Source organism: Pseudonaja textilis, chromosome 1, assembly GCF_049901715.1.
Source record: "Pseudonaja textilis isolate UNSWEBS1 chromosome 1, rPseTex1.2, whole genome shotgun sequence".
NCBI lineage: Eukaryota > Metazoa > Chordata > Lepidosauria > Squamata > Elapidae > Pseudonaja > Pseudonaja textilis.
The window spans coordinates 69,269,947-69,288,709 of NC_141990.1; the positions used below are offsets into that span (position 1 = coordinate 69,269,947).

At 39.1% G+C, this 18,763-nt stretch overlaps 2 protein-coding genes across 9 annotated transcripts in view; one reads left to right on the forward strand and one right to left on the reverse strand.

The window, feature by feature from the left end:
- Positions 1-426: 426 nt before the first annotated feature.
- The window catches only part of ARID4B (AT-rich interaction domain 4B), a 100,580-nt gene continuing 82,243 nt past the window's right edge, over positions 427-18,763 (forward strand). For 3 of the 5 annotated variants that reach the window (XR_015744309.1, XM_087937319.1, XM_087937328.1), the window contains exons 1-2: positions 11,543-11,830; positions 12,931-12,993. Coding sequence is in view for 4 of the 5 variants with exons in the window: in XM_087937319.1 (XP_087793445.1) it covers positions 12,988-12,993 (6 nt within the window). In the remaining variant the exon portion in view is untranslated. Of the gene's footprint in view, positions 664-11,451; positions 11,836-12,930; positions 12,994-18,763 lie in introns of those variants that run through there. The other 2 variants (XM_087937339.1, XM_087937348.1) reach the window with 2 other exon arrangements.
- Positions 4,306-11,423, reverse strand: GGPS1 (geranylgeranyl diphosphate synthase 1). 4 transcript variants are annotated; one of them, XM_087937364.1, is made up of 5 exons: positions 11,059-11,423; positions 10,544-10,577; positions 8,871-8,975; positions 6,258-6,328; positions 4,306-5,281 (listed from the first exon to the last, which is right to left on the reverse strand). In XM_087937364.1, exons 3-5 carry the CDS (start codon positions 8,938-8,940, stop codon positions 4,520-4,522), a joined length of 903 nt encoding a protein of 300 aa, XP_087793490.1. In that variant the 5' UTR covers positions 8,941-8,975; positions 10,544-10,577; positions 11,059-11,423; the 3' UTR covers positions 4,306-4,519. The 4 variants fall into 4 exon arrangements, with proteins under 4 accessions (XP_087793490.1, XP_026581006.1, XP_026581007.1 ...); XM_026725221.2 differs by lacking the exon at positions 10,544-10,577 and having other exon boundaries at positions 11,059-11,422; XM_026725222.2 differs by lacking the exon at positions 10,544-10,577 and having other exon boundaries at positions 10,895-11,422.

Sequence of the window (18,763 nt, forward strand, 5' to 3'; positions counted from 1 at the left end):
TCCTCCGCCCGATGGAGGGAAAATGCGCCACCGGGGCCTGTTAGCGCAGGCGCGGACTCCTCCCTCCTCCCCCTTTCGAGAAGCCCTCGTCGTCTCTCTCTCATTCTCCCCCTCCATTTTCTCATTCTCCTCTTCGCCCTCCGCGAGGCATTTCGGGAGCTGTAGTAGCGGCGAAGAAAAACTCCCTCATAGACTGCGGCAAATGGGCGGGACAAAACCATGCTACCCAGAAGGCGCTACGAAGCCGAGTCTCTGTTTCCATAGAACTGGAGTGGGAATTACATCAGCGTTTCTGAGGCAGCGGCTAATGGCGATGGCGAGTAGGCGGGCCGCTCGGGTGGCGCGCCAATGCGAAGCAGGCAAGGCGGGGAGAAGGCGGGCGTCGATGCGTCAATCAGGGATCGGATCGGGGAGGGGACGGAACAGCTTGGAGCTGAGCCGCTGCTGTCGCCGTCGCCACCGGGGTTCGGACGGGAGGAAGAAGCCTCCTCTTGGCGAGCCCTCCCTGCCCCAGAGCCAGGCCGGCGATCGCTGGAGGGACGGAGGCGGGAGCGGGGTCGGGCGATTGGGCCCGGCGTCGAGAAGAGGCTCCGTCCTCCTCGCTCCCCCTCCCCGGCAGGTTTGGGGGGGACCAGCGAGCGGGCGACAGCCGTGGAACAAAAGGTAACGTTGCCCCGGGGAAGAGGCTGCGGGGCCCCGGCCCTGGGCGTTTCGCCGAGCTCCCGTGGAAGGCCGAAGCCTTTCGGCGGGGGGATCGGAGAAGGAGCGAGCGAGCGACGCGCTTTTGGGATTGTTGTTTTTCTGCTGGTTGAGGCGGCGGCGGCGGCTGCGCTCGTCGCTTCGGCTTCCCGGGAAGCGGGACCTCCGAGCCTGGGAGGAGAGAGCGGAGAGTCCCGCGGCCGGCTTTGGAGGGAGGCGTTTCCCATCGCCGCCCCCGAGCGTCCCTTCTCCGGCTTCCCGACCAGCTCGGCTGGAGCCCGGAGCTGCGGCTGTTGCTGAAACTCCGTCCGCGGAGTCAGCCCGGGGGAGGGGAGGGAGCCTGGTGGGGGTGGGGGAGCGAAGTGGGGCCACTTTTGCGGGAAAGAGCGGGGATGGAAAGAAATTGACGGGAAAGAGAGCTGAAAATCCCTTTCTGGTGCTCCGGCTAATATGATTCCTTTAGCACTTTATTTTCTTTATCTGGCAATATTATTAGGTTTCTCGTGTACGCAAATGAATATTCTGTACGCGCAGAACGTTTCCGCGCTACCTTGAAATTTGTGCAGTATTTCTGACAGATTCCTAAGATAGCTGCAAGTGATTGGGAGCTCAAGAATTCATTTCTCTTTAGTAAAAATCATTTTGGCTTACTCTTTTCCTTGGGAATATACTTTGGGTAGTCCTTGATTTACAACCATTCATGTAGTGACCATGTGAGGTTACAACAGCGCTGGATTGATTACTGTTTTCCACACTTACCACCGTTGCAGTCTCTCTATGATGAAGTGATTAAAATTCAGGTGCTTGGCAACTGGTTCACATTATGCAGTGTCCTGGGGGCCATGTAATCCATCTTTTGCTGCCTTCTGTCAAGCAAAGTCAAGGGGGAAGCCAGATTCACTTAACAACCATATTATTAACAACTGCAGCAACAGAAATGTTGGGCTCAATGGTGGTTGTAAGCCAAGAACTAAGCTACTGAACCATAGCAGTTTGCTAAGACTGTAGGATCTAATTTCAAGATGATTACAATTTCAAGTAATGTCAAGATGAGAAAATAATTATCAAGACCAGAATATTATGCAATATAGTGATTAAAAACAACTAATAGAAGTTTTAAATAATAAGGTACTATACTGGGAGATTCTTGCTCCACAAAACAACTTTTTACAATTCTGTCCAGAAAAGTGTTCATTTGGCTAACAATTAAACACTATGAGTTAATTAACAGGGCTTTTCTAGATTTTATTATCATGGAACAGATATTCTAAACATAAAAACTGTTAAAAACTGATAAATATTGAACACTTGAAAAAATCTTTACAATTAAAACACAGATGTTAATATAGTTACCAGTTTATAATTTGTGAAGTATGCTTTATTTCACCCATCAAATATTTTGAGAATGTACAATTTGTAAAAAACTCATGCTCTCAAGCTCACTTCCAACAAATGTTACGGTTACATTTAAATACTCTGGATGCTTTCCAATGACATGCTGCACTGATAATAATAAGTTATATTAAATTAATATAATAATTTAATGTGCTTACTGTTTAATAAAATGTTTAGAGCAGGTCTTTCTTTTAAAAAAATATAGAATTAGTAATAATACATAAAGCCATAAGCCTTCAGAGCAAATTTGGGAGGCATTCAGTAAGGAATTATTTTAAGTTAGGCACTGGCAACCACCAAACTCAATGCAACTAATAAAGGAGACAAAACTTGACACCTGCCCTACTGCAGAACTCAGCTGGCTTAATTAGGACCAATACTTTTGCACTTGAAGTGTTTACTTTTTCTGTTAATTGAAAAATGAGGACATCTATTTATGGAAATAACACATGTCTTCATGAGTTAGTTAGCTCATGAAATAGAGTTTCTTCTTTCCACAGTATAGTAGGCTGGAATTTCAAGAAACCAGTCTTGAGCTTGTGTTTGTCTTTCTCAGGAATATTGGTCAGCTATATTTCTGGAATTGAGTTATGAAGACTGATAAGCTGAAAAGGAGCAATGCTCCATTAAATGCAGGAACTATCTTTAGGGATAGAACCATTTAAATTTTAGGATTACAGTAAGTAAGGATTACAGGATGTTCAGCTATTTGACCTTGGTATATCACTTTAGGAATGCCACAGAATGGTAAGGACAATGGGCATTTTTTCCAGCCAAGAATCACTTCATTATTGTCAATATTTGGGTAGGAAGATTGATAATGCTATAATATCGCCAAAATGATACTGGATGCTTTTGTTTGAGATTTTCCCAAGCTTTTTGGTAAATAATATTTGGTAATAAAGGATTGCTCTGTTGCCAATACCAATTTTTCTACCTAAGCAGGAGAGAGAGGTATAAAATTATTTGATTTTTCAGCCTGAAATAGATGCTAGTTACGAAGGCTCTGCAATGCTTTGAGTTTCCAAAAGGTCCTTCGGCTGTGAACATACATCTGTCTGTGGCTACATCTTTTCCCAGGATCATGTGATATTGGGAGAAATGCATCTATTTTAAAGAATTATAGAGTGATGCTGTTTCTGCTCTAAATTTTGGAACTGAATCTGTAATATCACCAGCTGTGTTAATTATAAAAAACGGTTACATTCTGCAAAAGTAGCTATTTAACCATTTTTTGTTGATTTGTATAAATAGCTGGCTTTATATTAGCTTTTCTATTTTTAAAATATGTAGTTTATTAAAACATTTGTATCAAGTATATTTTTATGTATGTGTGGCAGTATCAGCCAATTTGTAGTATCAAGAGTGAGCAAAATCCAAACCTAGCTAAAAGTATTATCTGAAGTGAGAAAATGGGACTCCAAATAGAGGGGGCATAAATGTAATGTTATATTGATAAAACCACAAAAATTAAGATCAAAATATTATTTGGCATAGTCCTTCAGCTAACAGAATTATGTTTTATAATTATGTGTTTATGTGGGTGTGCCGGAAACTGGAAGAGGAACTCCCCCAGAGCACATGTGCACAACGGCCAGCTGGTCCTTGCATGCACATGTATGCTAGGCAGTTGGTGTTTGTGCATGTGGGAGCGCCGGAAAATGAAATGTCATGTGATTGTGCCAACTTATGACATCAGTTCCAGCTGCAGTCATTAATTACCCACATTCAGTAAGTTAATATCAAGTGACCATGACCAACAACTCTCTGACGACCCCCCCCCCCAAAAAAAATATTTATTTGCTTCTTGGAAGCTGGCTGTGAAGGTCACAAATGTTGATCATATGATTGAGGGATTCTGCAAACAAAAATGCACATTGCCAAGCATCGAAGTCATGATCACATGACTGGGGATGCTATAACAGCTACTGTTTTGAGGACAGGGTATAATATTCCTTTTTCAGCACCATCATAACTTTGAATGGTTGCTGAATGAATGATCAGTAAATTAGGACTTCCTGTACTTTGCTTTAGCAATAGGAACTCTTGTCAAAAGCCTTCAATGTAGCATTGTGGTTTGGGGGTAGTACCATCCTTTATCCCTCTGATGATATTCTCTCATCTTAAAAAAATAGATCATGATGTACTATTTTTTGATATGTCATACAATCAGAATTAAGTCATAATTAAATGTGATTACAAATCAAAATAATTGATTTTGAAGCTATTTTAATTGACTTTTGTCACATGATTTTGTATGTAACTGAAAATTGAAATTTCAAAGTAATATACTGTATGCACAAATCTCCAGTTACACCCCTTATGGTCGGTTTCAATACAATTCATATGAGCACTTAGATATTGTAAAGCAAATCTAATTTTTCTTGATCCTTTAAAAATCATTTCCAGAAACATTAAATTGATGTTAGTTTTCATTGTCCCTGAACATTTTGCTTAAGTATTCAATTAATGCTGTAAGTTCAGGGTTGCCCCCAAGCAATCCAATTTGTTTATAAGCTTCAGACTCAAGTTCTTCTAGTGTTTTCCGGGTATATTCAAAGGAGCCCACATTCTCAAGGTAATGTACACAGTATTTTTTTATATCCACATTTTCAGTTCTCTGTCGCAGAATATTTTGAACCTGTGTGCTCTCTGGCCTGGACCATATTGCATGAATAGTTGGGAATGAGAACTTTCCTTCAGTTAGGTCTTCACAAAAGCTTTTGTTTTCACTATATTCTTTGGAGTGTAAATTTGCATAATCATCCCTAATTTGAAAAAAGAGCCCAAGAGTGTTAAGGAGTGGTTTCAGATCATTTTTATAACTGGAAAATAACTGCATAAGGCCCACGGCTAGTCCAAAAAGGCCACCTGTCTTTTGCAGAACCATGGTTTTATATGCTTCTTCTGTAGGACAGGTATATGTATCTCTCCAGTAAATATCGAAGCCTTGGCCCTTATGGAGTTCAAGTAATTGACGGGTGAATACTTTTACAGCATCCGGATGATCAAGCGTTAAAACCTTTTGTAGACCAAGGAAATATACAAAGTTTGCACAGTTTATCACATACGGTATTCCATAAATGCTGTGGGCCACTGGAAAACCACGTCGTAGCTTTGAATTGTCTTCTATGTCATCTATAAGCAAACTTGCATTGTGCAACATTTCTGTCACTTCAATTATGATCTAATAAAAAAGACAAACACACTTTTATATTGCTATTCTTCTATATTTAGATTCCCTGATTATTTCTATTTTCATTTTTGCAATATGTCAATTCTCTCTGCTAATTAGGCTCTTAATTCCATCTTACTGACTCTGTCATTCCCACTGGGACCATGTATCCTATTGTCTATATTTCTATATATTTGTTTATATAGAGAGGCTTTTTAGTATGAATGTACTTATACAATAGTGACAGATTACCTCTATATGCACAATAACTCACAAATGAAAACATGATATACTGTATATACATACATCAAATGTAATACACCTGACTACAGAATTAATGTTTATGATATTACAACACACATATAATGTTAAGTCTTGTGATTAAAGTATTTAAAATGTTTGAAAACTGCAATCAAGAAATGAATGCTTTGGCTTGGCATCATAACCAAGTTAATTGTGTTCATCAACCCGCTTTCATCATATTGCTTATAGAAGCAGCAGAAATTTATTTGATGTGACACAAATAAGCAGTTTTCTCATGCCCATATATCAGGAGACTTGAGGGACAAATGGACTATGATATGTGTGGGAAAACTAATATCCTCACTGCATAGTACAAATTAAGAGTGCAACGTTAGGGGATTTGTTTCAAGAGATATTTTGCCCCGGTGAACACACATACCCAACATTTATCAAGGTAGTTCTCACTCATTTAGGTATCACATTAAGAGCACAAAATAAAAATGTTTGGAAAACCAAAACTGTTCTTTTCTTTGCTAACATTTTGTTGCAGTATATCACAATCTGAAGCAGTTGCAGAGCACAATGTTTTGCCACCAGAGGTTAACATGCTACATTACTATAGTAACGTTAGTTTCAATATTTAGGTACAAACAGAACAAGAAAAAGTATAGTTCCCTTTGGGATTTTTAAAACTATTATTTTTAAAACTATTGATTGTGAAATCAATTTAACTTATACAACTCACCTGTAGTTTGTCTTCTGGAACATTCAACCAGTGATTAAAAGCTTGGGAAAGTTTAGTTCTGACCTGCTTACCTATGATTTTAAAAAGTACATAGATAATACTATATATTTTCATTCTACATAATCTATTTGTATTAAGTTCTAGGAAATGTATTAAATGAATAGGGATAGATAGTTTTCAATCAAAGCTTAAGCACAAAACTTCAATATTTCAGAAATATTTCACACTTCAAACAATTATAATTTTTAAAAATGTATTGTATAACACCCACTGTAAACATTCTGTGACCGTTAATTTTAACACAATTTTAACAATTAGAACTGATAATGCCATACTGAATGAGTTTGACATTTTTGGAATAAAGACTCAGGCAGATGAACTACCAGTTTATTTATAGACCATACCTTATTATATTGTGAATCATTACCACTGACCTGTGTTCACTCAGCAGAACTTTACACAGGACAGCTGCAATTCTTAATACCCGCCAAAGAACTGTAATCAACATATTTTATCAGCATAATATTGGTACACTATCTCCTATTAACTCCAAATCACTGCCACCAGAAAGCTGAATCCTGTATGTAGGCCAGAGGTAGTATTCACCAGGTTCTGACCAGTTCTAGAGAACTGGTAGCGGAAATTTTGAGTAGTTTGGAGAACCAGCAAATACCACCTTTGACTGGAGATTTTACATTATCCTTCCCCTGCCATGCCCACCAAGCCACACCCAGAGAACCGGTAGTAAAAAAATTTGAATCCCACCACTGATCTAGGCTTACCTAAAAATCTTACAGTAGGAAGCCTTTTTAAAAACCATTTCCCTGAAAATACAACCTATCCTGAAAGTAAGTCCTAGCTTGACTTTTATACGTGCAATATAAGCCCTACCTCCAAAATAAGCCCTAATTAAGATCCTGCCCACTCCAGAGTGCATGGATAAAAATTAAGCTAGGGTGGGGATGGGAGGGGGTAGAGCTGCCATACTTCCTTTGGACAACTGTAGCCAGGCCTCACACAACCCAACACCTGCCTTGCCAGCCCATTTTGTCTGCAGCAGGCAAGGCTGGCAAGGCTTTCCTGAAGGCCTCTGTAGCTGATAACGAAGTTCCGGATCGATCTAGAGCTCTGTTATTGGTTGCAGAAGCCTTCAGGAAAGCCTTGCCGGCTGCAGAAATTCCTGAAGGCCTCTGACCGCAAAAAGGAGGCTGGGGGCAACACACACAAGTGAGGTTAGTCAGTGGATGATATCGCCCCAAAATAAGACCTGGTGCCTTTTTTGATGGCAAAAAATAAGACAGGGTCTTATTTGGGGGGAAAAATGCATTGTACCAAACTTTAATATCTGGGACTTTCCAGAAGGAAGGACAAGGGAATTTTTCCACTATATCAGATTTAACCTCAACTTTCATAAACTGCAATTTTTGTTAGGGCAAACTCAAAAGTCAAAAAATAAGCTTTCAAGAATTCTAGAGCTTTCCAGGATGCTACAAAAATACAGGAGAAAAATCCGACTTCACATAGGACTCTGTAAAGCTACAATTAAAATAGGGGACAGATTTTAAAAGCAAAGTGGTTGACACCTTTAAAAAAATATTTGCTCTATTATTCTTTTTTCACTTTATATCCTGGGGCTTGTCCTGGTAAAAAGGGCAAGAATTGAAAGAGCAATTTCAATCCCTGGCTGCTCCCTTCATCCATTCCTTTTGTTTAGTAGACCACAAAAAATAGTTAAAAGTCTATATATTTAATAATAAATGCAACTATATTATGGCTTTGCATAGTGTGTATCAAGCTATTAGCTAATAAACACATTAAAGCTTAAAATTATATTCACATTCTCTATCCTAAACATGAAATTTTTTTATATTTTGCTACATAATAGACAAAATGTAAATTAAAAGTTAAAATTCTAACTTTTTGAATCACCCCTTTCTTTTTCCAAATACACACAGAGTGATGTCACTGATTTTAAGTGAAAGATTAGCATGTATCCCACAATAATATTTTAAATAATTGAGATTAGTATTTAATCCATAATCTTGACTTTTGTATAGTATTTGCAAAACACAATGGGTAGATTCACATATTCCACTAAGCCACACTTTATTAACAAAATACAACTTGAACGTTTTATACAACATCTTAAATGAAAAACATTTTATATTAGGCTAGGTTCATACAATGCTCAAAGCAGTTTAAATTCTGCTCACCATATATAAGTGATTTGCAAAAAGAAACTGGATTTTTTAAAAGTATTTTATTCCATGTTTGTTACTATCACTTAATGCAGAAACTTGTTTATATTTGACTGAAAAAAAGTAATGATTCAACCATTATCAATTTGCTCATCTGCAAGACAGATTGATTCCCTCAAGTCATTGTTAAAATAATCCTGGTTTATATGTTAAGAGACATATCACTGCAGAACAAGGGTATGTAAATTGAAAACAGAAGAGTACAAAATGATGATTAGGTACCAATAGGAACAAACTGAAAGCTGATTTAGAGAATAAAGGAAAAATGCATAGCTCACAAACCCAAGAGATTTGCTATGGCTACTCCAATTTATATATTACTTTCAAACATCACTATAATTCAAACAATAATTACCAGGGAGTTGAAGCAGGTAGTTGTACGGCTCTAAAAGAATTCTCTTGGATGAATCGTCTATTTCTTCCATTTTAAAAATGTGTTTCCCAAGCAGTGCCTTATAGTCTGAGAAAGAAAGAAAGTCAAAAAGGAAGAGAGGAAGGAAGGAAAGACAGAATAGAGCCTTTAAATATACATGACTCTGGTAATAACATATGATGTAGGCAGAAGAAACAACAGGAAATGTTTAACCCTAATCCAAAACATGTGCCAATGTAGAAGTGGCAGGTACTTTAAAGTATTTATGATGTCATTTCAAGTAACCATTAAACACACTATTCAGGATCAGTCAATCACCGTATTACTCAGAAGATACTACAATGAAAATTTTATGAGCATGTACTATTTATATACCAGTAAGTCTAATAATAATTTCATAATCCAATGTCTTATCCTTCAGACTGAAGTACTGCATATGGGATACTTAACATTCTCAAATATTTTAATAGAGTTCTTGTTTGAACTTTTCTCTTTTTTCCTTCTCTAAAGATTTTTTACTGCACTGCAGCTGCTATGCACTAAAACAATTTGTCTCAGACAATTTAAAAACAGAACCTGCAGTCAAATGACCTGTGCCAATCACACTGTTGACTTCTAGCACCTGTTTTGTAACATAATTTCTATTTCCCAATAGTTTTAGTTTTATATACTATAAAGAGAATAGTATATACTACTGCAGCATTTTAACTAATAATAAACTGACCTGATTAACAATCTACTCTAAATTCACAAAGCATCAGAATGCATGTATTGAAATGAAAACCTGAACTGATAAAGCGTCAACTCATATAAATGCACTCTATACTAAGTAGGTACCTAATATGGAATTCACAAAACGCTTGTAAGCCAAAATTAATCAATCATAAATTAACACATGATGAGCCCAATACAAGGGTGGGGCTGCACATTTGCCACTGTCCTTTTTATAAAGTAACTGTAAATTTGTGATTAGAAATTTCATCAGGATTTGAACTGCAGTTCTTCATGGAATAGTAAACTTGATTCAGCACTCAAAACGATCAAACAGAAAAAGGAAGAGGTACACTTACATACAATACTGCACTGTTCCCTGTAGTCATTGGGAGTCAAATGGAAGTCATAGTACAGGTAGTCCTCCACTGTTTGTAAGAGTTCATTTAGAAACCATTCCAAATTACAGTGGCACTGGAAATTCACTTTACTATTTCACTTACTAATAAAAATTTTGGGCTCAAAATTGTGGTGGCAAGTCGAGGACTACCAGTACTGTACTTTCAAAACTTCATGTTTTGTGAATATTCTTTTAAAACTTATATACAAACTCTACTGACTTGTGTAATGAAACAGTATCAATTTAATTTATTAAACTACTGAAATCTTAAATTTGACATCGACTTCTGAAATAAAATTTCAGGCTTCTTTAACATTTGACAGTAAATAGTTAATTAAAATACTTAACCTTACTTTATCTTCCTTTCTGTTTTTATAATTAACAAAAACTTTGGACAAGATACAGAGTTTCACAATGAAGTCTGAACTTGTTTTCTTAGGCATCTTTATCTTACAATTTAAAAATGTGAGAGACATTATACTTAACTAAGAACATTATATCAATATAGGCCACAATACTCTTTAGAAACTGAATGAAAACGCACCAAAAGACAATATTTTAACTGGAGCTGCTCCTTCCTGTAGGAAATAACGAGACTTTGTACTTAAAAGAAAAATCACAAAATAGATCGTTTTCTTCTTTACACTAATCAATACTTCAAATTGAACAATAAAAGTGCTTACACGTCCCCCAACACCTATTAAACAATCCACTTGGCAAAGGAAAAAGCCAAAAAAAGCTCTTAATTTACATTGAGAGAGAACAGTCTCTCATCGACCGAGCTCGGGAAGCCGGCACAAAAGAGCCGCCTCCTTTTCCTGCCTGGTCATGAGGAAAACATCAAAAGAGGAAGAGGAGGCAAACGAGCGCGCCAACACCCTCCCTGGCTGTTTACCGAAGGGGCGATTTCTCTCGTAAAGGAGCACCGGCCTTTTCTACTGGAGCGACAAGAGACCTGACAGCAAATAGAGCGGACGGAAAGGACCCGCTGCTCGGCTCTCGAAGCGAAGGGAGAAAACAAGCAGAATGTGATTCAGCGGCGCGGCGGCTTCAACCTACCGCGGCCTCCTCGGCTTCCTCACCGGCCTCAGCCACTCCTCAGCCCGCCTCAATTTAGTAGCGAGAAGCGCAAACCCAACCCCTCCCGCCTAGACCGCTCCTCCGCCCGATGGAGGGAAAATGCGCCACCGGGGCCTGTTAGCGCAGGCGCGGACTCCTCCCCTCCTCCCCCCCTTTCGAGAAGCCCTCGTCGTCTCTCTCTCATTCTCCCCCTCCATTTTCTCATTCTCCTCTTCGCCCTCCGCGAGGCATTTCGGGAGCTGTAGTAGCGGCGAAGAAAAACTCCCTCATAGACTGCGGCAAATGGGCGGGACAAAACCATGCTACCCAGAAGGCGCTACGAAGCCGAGTCTCTGTTTCCATAGAACTGGAGTGGGAATTACATCAGCGTTTCTGAGGCAGCGGCTAATGGCGATGGCGAGTAGGCGGGCCGCTCGGGTGGCGCGCCAATGCGAAGCAGGCAAGGCGGGGAGAAGGCGGGCGTCGATGCGTCAATCAGGGATCGGATCGGGGGAGGGGACGGAACAGCTTGGAGCTGAGCCGCTGCTGTCGCCGTCGCCACCGGGGTTCGGACGGGAGGAAGAAGCCTCCTCTTGGCGAGCCCTCCCTGCCCCAGAGCCAGGCCGGCGATCGCTGGAGGGACGGAGGCGGGAGCGGGGGTCGGGCGATTGGGCCCGGCGTCGAGAAGAGGCTCCGTCCTCCTCGCTCCCCCCCTCCCCCGGCAGGTTTGGGGGGGGGGACCAGCGAGCGGGCGACAGCCGTGGAACAAAAGGTAACGTTGCCCCGGGGAAGAGGCTGCGGGGCCCCGGCCCTGGGCGTTTCGCCGAGCTCCCCGTGGAAGGCCGAAGCCTTTCGGCGGGGGGGATCGGAGAAGGAGCGAGCGAGCGACGCGCTTTTGGGATTGTTGTTTTTCTGCTGGTTGAGGCGGCGGCGGCGGCTGCGCTCGTCGCTTCGGCTTCCCGGGAAGCGGGACCTCCGAGCCTGGGAGGAGAGAGCGGAGAGTCCCGCGGCCGGCTTCGGAGGGAGGCGTTTCCCATCGCCGCCCCCGAGCGTCCCTTCTCCGGCTTCCCGACCAGCTCGGCTGGAGCCCGGAGCTGCGGCTGTTGCTGAAACTCCGTCCGCGGAGTCAGCCCGGGGGGAGGAGGGAGCCTGGTGGGGGTGGGGGAGCGAAGTGGGGCCACTTTGCGGGAAAGAGCGGGGAGCCATGGCTCAGTCGGCGGGATTCAGTGAGGGGGACGAGGGGAAGCTGGAGGGCAAGCTTTATTGAGCCCCCCCTCCCCATCTCTGCTTCTTGTCCCTAGTACAATGGAGAAACCTCCCCTCCCGCAGGGATATGTGTGTGTGTGTGTGTTCCCGGGCGCGCGCGCGCGTCTGGGCGAAAAAGCACCTCAGTCCGGACTGGACACCTCCTGACCTGCCTCGCTTTCCCCCTCACTTAGCCCCAGTTTCTTCGGGGGATAGAGACCGCTCCCCGTCAGCCGACGATGAGGAGCTCGTGCCCTCTGTGGCGGTGCCCGGAGAGTCGCTTGCCTGGAGGGAAGCGGAGGGAGGGGGTTGTTAAGAAGCGGTTGTTGTTGTGGCAAGTTTCTGCTCTGACAGAAATGGCGTCAAAGGCAGCGGGCGAGGGGGAAAGCCAGCCGCGGGGGTGAGGCTCCGAGAGCAGCGGCTTTTTGTGGCTGTAGCGGAGGGGCGGCGTAAGAGAAAGGGGGAAATGTAAGAGAGGGCATCGGGCGAGGTAGGCTGGAATTGGTGGGGGGGAGAGGGAGAAAGAGAGGTTCCTGCAAAAAACTGCCCCCTCCAGGCACTTGCCGAGTGCGCCCCGTTGGAAAAAGGGGATGGTGCGGTGGCTCAGTGCTTTGTTTTAAATTTCAGGTCCAGCCTTGGCAGCACATTCGCTTTCGGATTTTTCTGCTGCAGCCTGAGTTCATCATGAAGGTAAAACCTCTTAGGGGAGGGGGGGCAGAAATGGGGCGTCGCGGAGGGTTATGTTTCTCCGAGCTCCACTCGCTGGTGTGCGTATTGTAGCCGTTTTCAGTTCCACACTGCGGATTATTTTCCTCCCTTTAGCTTTCAGGCAGTGATGTGTGTGTATATATATGTATGTACTTTGACTTTTTAATTTTTTTTGTTTTTGTGTACTCTTGCTGGGTGTGTGCCGAATGCAAAATGTAAATCCAATGCTGGAGTTTCTCTTCTGCAAAACCTTTTCAAAGGGAAATGGGGACAAGGCTGCTTAGGCCAGAACTGATAGGTTGCTGGAGGAAAAGGGGGGGATTTCATTTATTTATGGGGTGCTGGGGAGGCTTCTTTACCTTGTTTTGTTTTTGTTCATTGAAATTAAAGGATGGGTTTAATGTATTTTCTTTGTTCTGGAGTCTGGTTGAAGTAATTTTTTTCAGTTCCCGGAAGTATATTTTAAAAAATTTATCTACTGCATTAATATTGCTGCAAGCTGTAGAGCATGGTTTTTTTTAAAGCAAGTCTTTAACCATGGGATATGATATTTGAGTATGTATCTGTTAATTAAAAGGCACTGACAGTTGGTGATCAGAATCTTAAAAGTAAACGGGATGAAAACAAATATGTTCCTTATTTTTAAACTTTCAATAACCACACGTGCAGAATTTGGTGTAGATCATGAATATCATCGTTTTTAAAAAACTATGGTAAAGTTGAGTTTCATATAGCCTCCTAAAGACATTTTTGAAAAACTGAAAATGAAACATTGTATAATACAGCAATTGATACGCCCAGTCTACCATCTTTGTTATTAAATATTGCAAGTTACTTCATCTGTTAAGAAGGGCTTTTCTTGAGAGAAATGGATAGCTGCAATCACACATCAGCTGTGCCGGAAACTCTAGGAATATCATATTAGATATTTCATACAAGTATGGCTGTTTTCAGCTATTAAGCTTCATAATGATTCTTTTTTCCATATGATATTCTTTCTGAAATTAGTATTAAGGTTGTTTGCAGTAACGAGAACAAATTAATATTTTAGTGCAGTGTCTGTTCATTTAACTATAGGACTTATTTTCATTGTTTATGAAATTTTAAGACTGGTTTAGGCTGAAATTTATTTTGTTCAAAAATTACGATTACAGTTAAAGTACAGTAGTTATAGTTTTTAACAAATTATTGAATATTTGCATAAAATGAATGTTACAAATTACTTTATAATTGAGAAGGTGTAGTATATGGACACTGATGTTTAATCCATGTTTCAACAAGTGGCTTTCTGATATAAACATTAACATATTTTAAAAACTTAGAAACTGTATAATTATAAATAGGTAGCAAAAGATTATAAATATTGGAAACAATATGATAGTTTAAAGAATTAGCTGCACTTTTGCAAATGAATTATTCCACCAAACCCTTACTTTTTGTATACCACTGTGGATTCTATAGTAGCATTCAGAATAGTATTTATACTATTGCTTGCCTCGGTACTTGGATACTCTTGTTTGAATCTGGTATTGCTTGCCGTTAGAAGCATACATGAACCCATTTCTTTAAACTTGGCCACAGCTGAACTGAAGGGTTGGGGGAAATTTCTCAGTCTGTTTATCTTTCTGTTTGACTTCTCTTTCAGTGATAGAAAGTTGATGTACTTGTTTCTTTCTTACTATTTTATCCTGGCAATTATATGCCTGTTGGATAGCATGCTTACATAATGACTAGCTGGAGATTCAGTGAACCTTGTCCATGAGTGGGGATTTAACCTGAATTTCTTTGTTCCTACTTTTGTATAGTGTGTTAATTAGATCTATAATTCTAAGTTAATACAGCTAAAAATAATACTGAATAGGAGAGATGGAATGGATATAGTTTTCAGAATATATAAAGTAAAAATGAATGCTCTTCTTCAGATTAAAATTACAAACTAGTACTATTCTTGGAATTTGTCCTGCTGTGCTTATGGTCTTTTAAGCTTATATAAAGAGCAACTTGTTCTTTTGTTTTCATCATTAAATAAGTTCTGCTTAGCCAAGCCTGTTCTGTTGACTGCCAGATTAATCAAAATCATTGCTCCTCTTGATATGATCACTTTTTGTTTCTATTATGTGTCAATAGAATGTAAGAATTGTCTCAGGATCTTGGTCACATCCTACTAAATTCTAAATTTGCAAAATGTTGAATAACCTAGCTAATAGTGAATTATTCAACCATTCAATGGCTGTAACTTCTGTCAGTAAAAGGTTAAAAAACCTTATTAAGCCACTTCAGTTCATGACTCCATCCATGCAATTTTCTTGGCAATGATAGCAGTGGCTTGGCTTTGCCTTCTTTTGGGATATTTTTTTTTTACTTCCTTGTTCTACCAATAGCTTCGGGATTCCCAGGTATTCCTCATCTAGGTAATCAACACCAATACTGCTTACCTTTTGAGAGGTCAGTTAGTTCTTGTCAGCTGCTGAGCCACTTCTGGCAGTAAGAGTCTTCAATTAATCTGGAAACAAAAACAATGTCCCATGGGTCTAGTTGGAAGCTAGTTTCTAATATATTCCCAATTAGTTAGCAGTGGATTAATACTGTTTATAAAGTACAGTGATATAGGGATGTAATTGTAAGTTTAGAGTTACATTTGAATTATAGGAATAAAGGAAGTACCATATTCTGCCAAATTTTGAACTTTGTAACTTTTTAGAGATAGAAATAACCAGATACAAAAGTGGGCAGGGAAAAAGAGGAAATTGCAGAAAGAGAAGATTTCATTCAAAGCATACCTTTAGACATTAATACTTCAACATTTCAGAATCCCTATCTACTTTGTATTTGATTATGCTAATTTTGTCCTCTTTGGAGAAGGCAGTATGTATACATAGGAACTAGAATTTACGCTAAAGAGAAACAAATTAGGGTTTAGTTTAATTTTTGCATATTTCCTAACTTTTGTGATGGACAAATCCTGATGCTTACAGGATTACATTCTAGTTAGTGTCTTAAGTAATGCACCATGAGTATTTAATTTCATTTACTTAATTTCATTTACTTATCTAATTTATAGAATCTCCCATCTCACAAGCAAGTGCGTCTTGGTGACATACAATGTGTAATGGGTGGCTTACAACGCATAACAGTGCATTTTAAATAATAAATAACAATTACAAATTGGGACTCAGCTAAAATAAAACTGAAGTTTGATGTATGTTTTCTCCTACTTCAAACTGAAGAAGGTGAAAGGAAGAGGCATCTTTCTAGTTTGGAGCCTCATATACATTCATTCTTGTTGGTGCAACTTTATGGATTATCTTTGTTTTTTAAAGTAGTGCATGTTTACATTCATTCTTAAAATAATCCAAGTTAAGAACATGTGATAAATATGTGGCTGGATGAGATGAGAAGCTTATCTTAAGTTGCGTAACAAACACATACCAGAAGAGAAAGTGTTGAGATGAAAGAAATTCAGCAAATGAAGTATTTTTTTTCCTCTCCTTATTTCCCCTTGGTTCAGTTTTCTGACTTCCTTTTCTTGCTTCAGTGAACCATATTTAGGTTTTATATGTCTATGCAAATATTCAGGTTAAGTACAGCAGTATATCAATGAAAATACATTTCAGAAGAATGTACAAATTTATTGAAATTGCATAGTTTTCTATAAGTAATGTTGAAATGTGATAGGTTTTATGGATCGCCTTTAAAAAATTTTCCCCGTTACTTCTAATGCTAAAATGCTCTGCTTTTATTGCTGAGGGGATCATGTGGATAATTGTACTCTGTTTTTAAATGAATCATGAATTCACTGAAGTAAATTATTTGATCCCTTCTGAAAAACCCTTCGTAAAAATGTCAGGTATGTTTTAATGTTTGCTCAAAAGTAATTATAAGTTAAACAAATTTTAAATTTTGTTGGATTCAAGTTGGTTCTTAATAAGGAAGGTAGAATATCTATTTAAATTGTGTTTAATGAAAACTAATTCATATTTGCTATATTAGTTTGCATTAAATACAATTTAAATGCATTTTTAAATTGAATGTTGCTGGTATAAAAACTCAGAACTTTTTTATTTTTTTTATTCTTCTACAAATAGTAAAATAGTCTTCATATGTTTTGTTCATCAATCTATGATAAAATTATGAAAATACTTTGGGGAAGCTGTTTACAAAATGGCATATCTTATGGAAAACTGTGGAAACAATGAAGGTATTGGTGGATATTGCACAGAAAAATGTACCCAGTTACACACACATAAGCTTTAAAAATTGAAGTTGATGCAAAAAGGAAGAATTATTTTCTGCAAGCAATATAGAAATCAGAACAAATGACTTAGTTTCTGAAAACTAAGCCAGTTATATTCTAATCAGAACTATTTTATACATTTCTTAATCTATGGTTGCCTTTCATCTATGCTGTGAGTCAGAGAGAATCAGAGTGGTAGATTACATGCTTTATTATATAGAGAAAGTTGCCACCTTTCTTATATTGTCTATTGAAGTTAATGACATTTTCTACCATACTTGAATAGTGCGTGTATCCATAATGGGGTGGGGTTATCTGCAAGACCATTTCTCCATGAGGGTATCTGCCTACTCCATCAGGTTAGTTAAGATTGGGCATCCTCCAGGCCTCCCTCTTCCTTAAATGCTACCTGCTAATGAGACCTAGGAAGTGTCCCTTTTCTATAGCAGCCTCTATCTTGTGCAACTTCAGGATCTAGCAAGCTTCCACCCCTTTAACTTTCCTAAAGGCTACCAAGGCAGTTGGAATCCTATAGATAGTCTTGTTGGGTGTTTTTGACAAGGATAGCTAGAGCACCAGTTTTTTTTGGTTTTGGTTTTAATTTTTTATTGAATTGCCCAGAATTTTGAACAGAGTTTAAGTGCAGGGATATATCTCTTTTGCACATGTGCAAAATGATTTGCCTTTGTCTCTACTGACCATTGTGTCAGTATCCTTATTTAGATAGGTTATTTATCTCTTATCACCAAATTCTTTTCTTGTCCTGTTCTGAAATCATAGAAGATCTGTGTAACAGCTGAACTATAACACAACAGGCATTTTCTCTTAAGTTTCTCTGAAGTGCTATACTATATTGTGATCGGTACTTGAATTGTTATAATATTGTCCAACTTTTGTAGATGAGGACAACAGTATCTTTCACAGTTTCTCTTATTTATTAATGTTATTAATGTTTATAAGTTGCTTTAATAAACAGCAATGTAATAAACATAAAAAGTAAAAATAATGAAATATATACTAAAACAGCATAAAATCCTATCTACTGGCAATTTAAAGAAGTCAGTTAGAAAAATACTTTTATTTCATTCCAAAATACAAAGAGAATGACTCCAAATTACAAACGGAAGAATCAGTGTTTCATTATTTAGGAACAAAGCAAAAGAATGCCCTTTCCCACATACTCAGGAAGTGAGGTTCTGCAATCTAAGTTGCGCTCAAGGATTTTTCTGCAGAGATTAGACCATGTGCATAAAAATATGAGAGGTGCCTCATATTGCCAACTCCTACACTGTTGAATATTTTAAAGATTAAGACCATTGCTTTGAACTGAACTTGGAAAACAACTGGTAAATTGTCTGTGCCAGAATGATATTATAATTACACGCAATGATAAAAAAGTACTTAAACATATAATCTTATGCCATGCCAAAATTGCAAGAATAATTTAATTATAAAGTCTGTAAACAATAAAATACAAAACTAAACAATACATTTTAAACATGAACTTGTATAATGGTA

What these genes read in the sequence shown, in the direction of transcription:
- GGPS1 (XM_087937364.1), bottom strand. Translation starts at nt 8,940, where the DNA reads ATGGAAGAAATAGACGATTCATCCAAGAGAATTCTTTTAGAGCCGTAC. An exon ending in CTACCTGCTTCAACTCCCTG is followed by an intron (nt 6,329 to 8,870) that starts GTAATTATTGTT and finishes TTAAAATCATAG; the next exon opens with GTAAGCAGGTCAGAACTAAA. An exon ending in TTCCAGAAGACAAACTACAG is followed by an intron (nt 5,282 to 6,257) that starts GTGAGTTGTATA and finishes CTTTTTTATTAG; the next exon opens with ATCATAATTGAAGTGACAGA.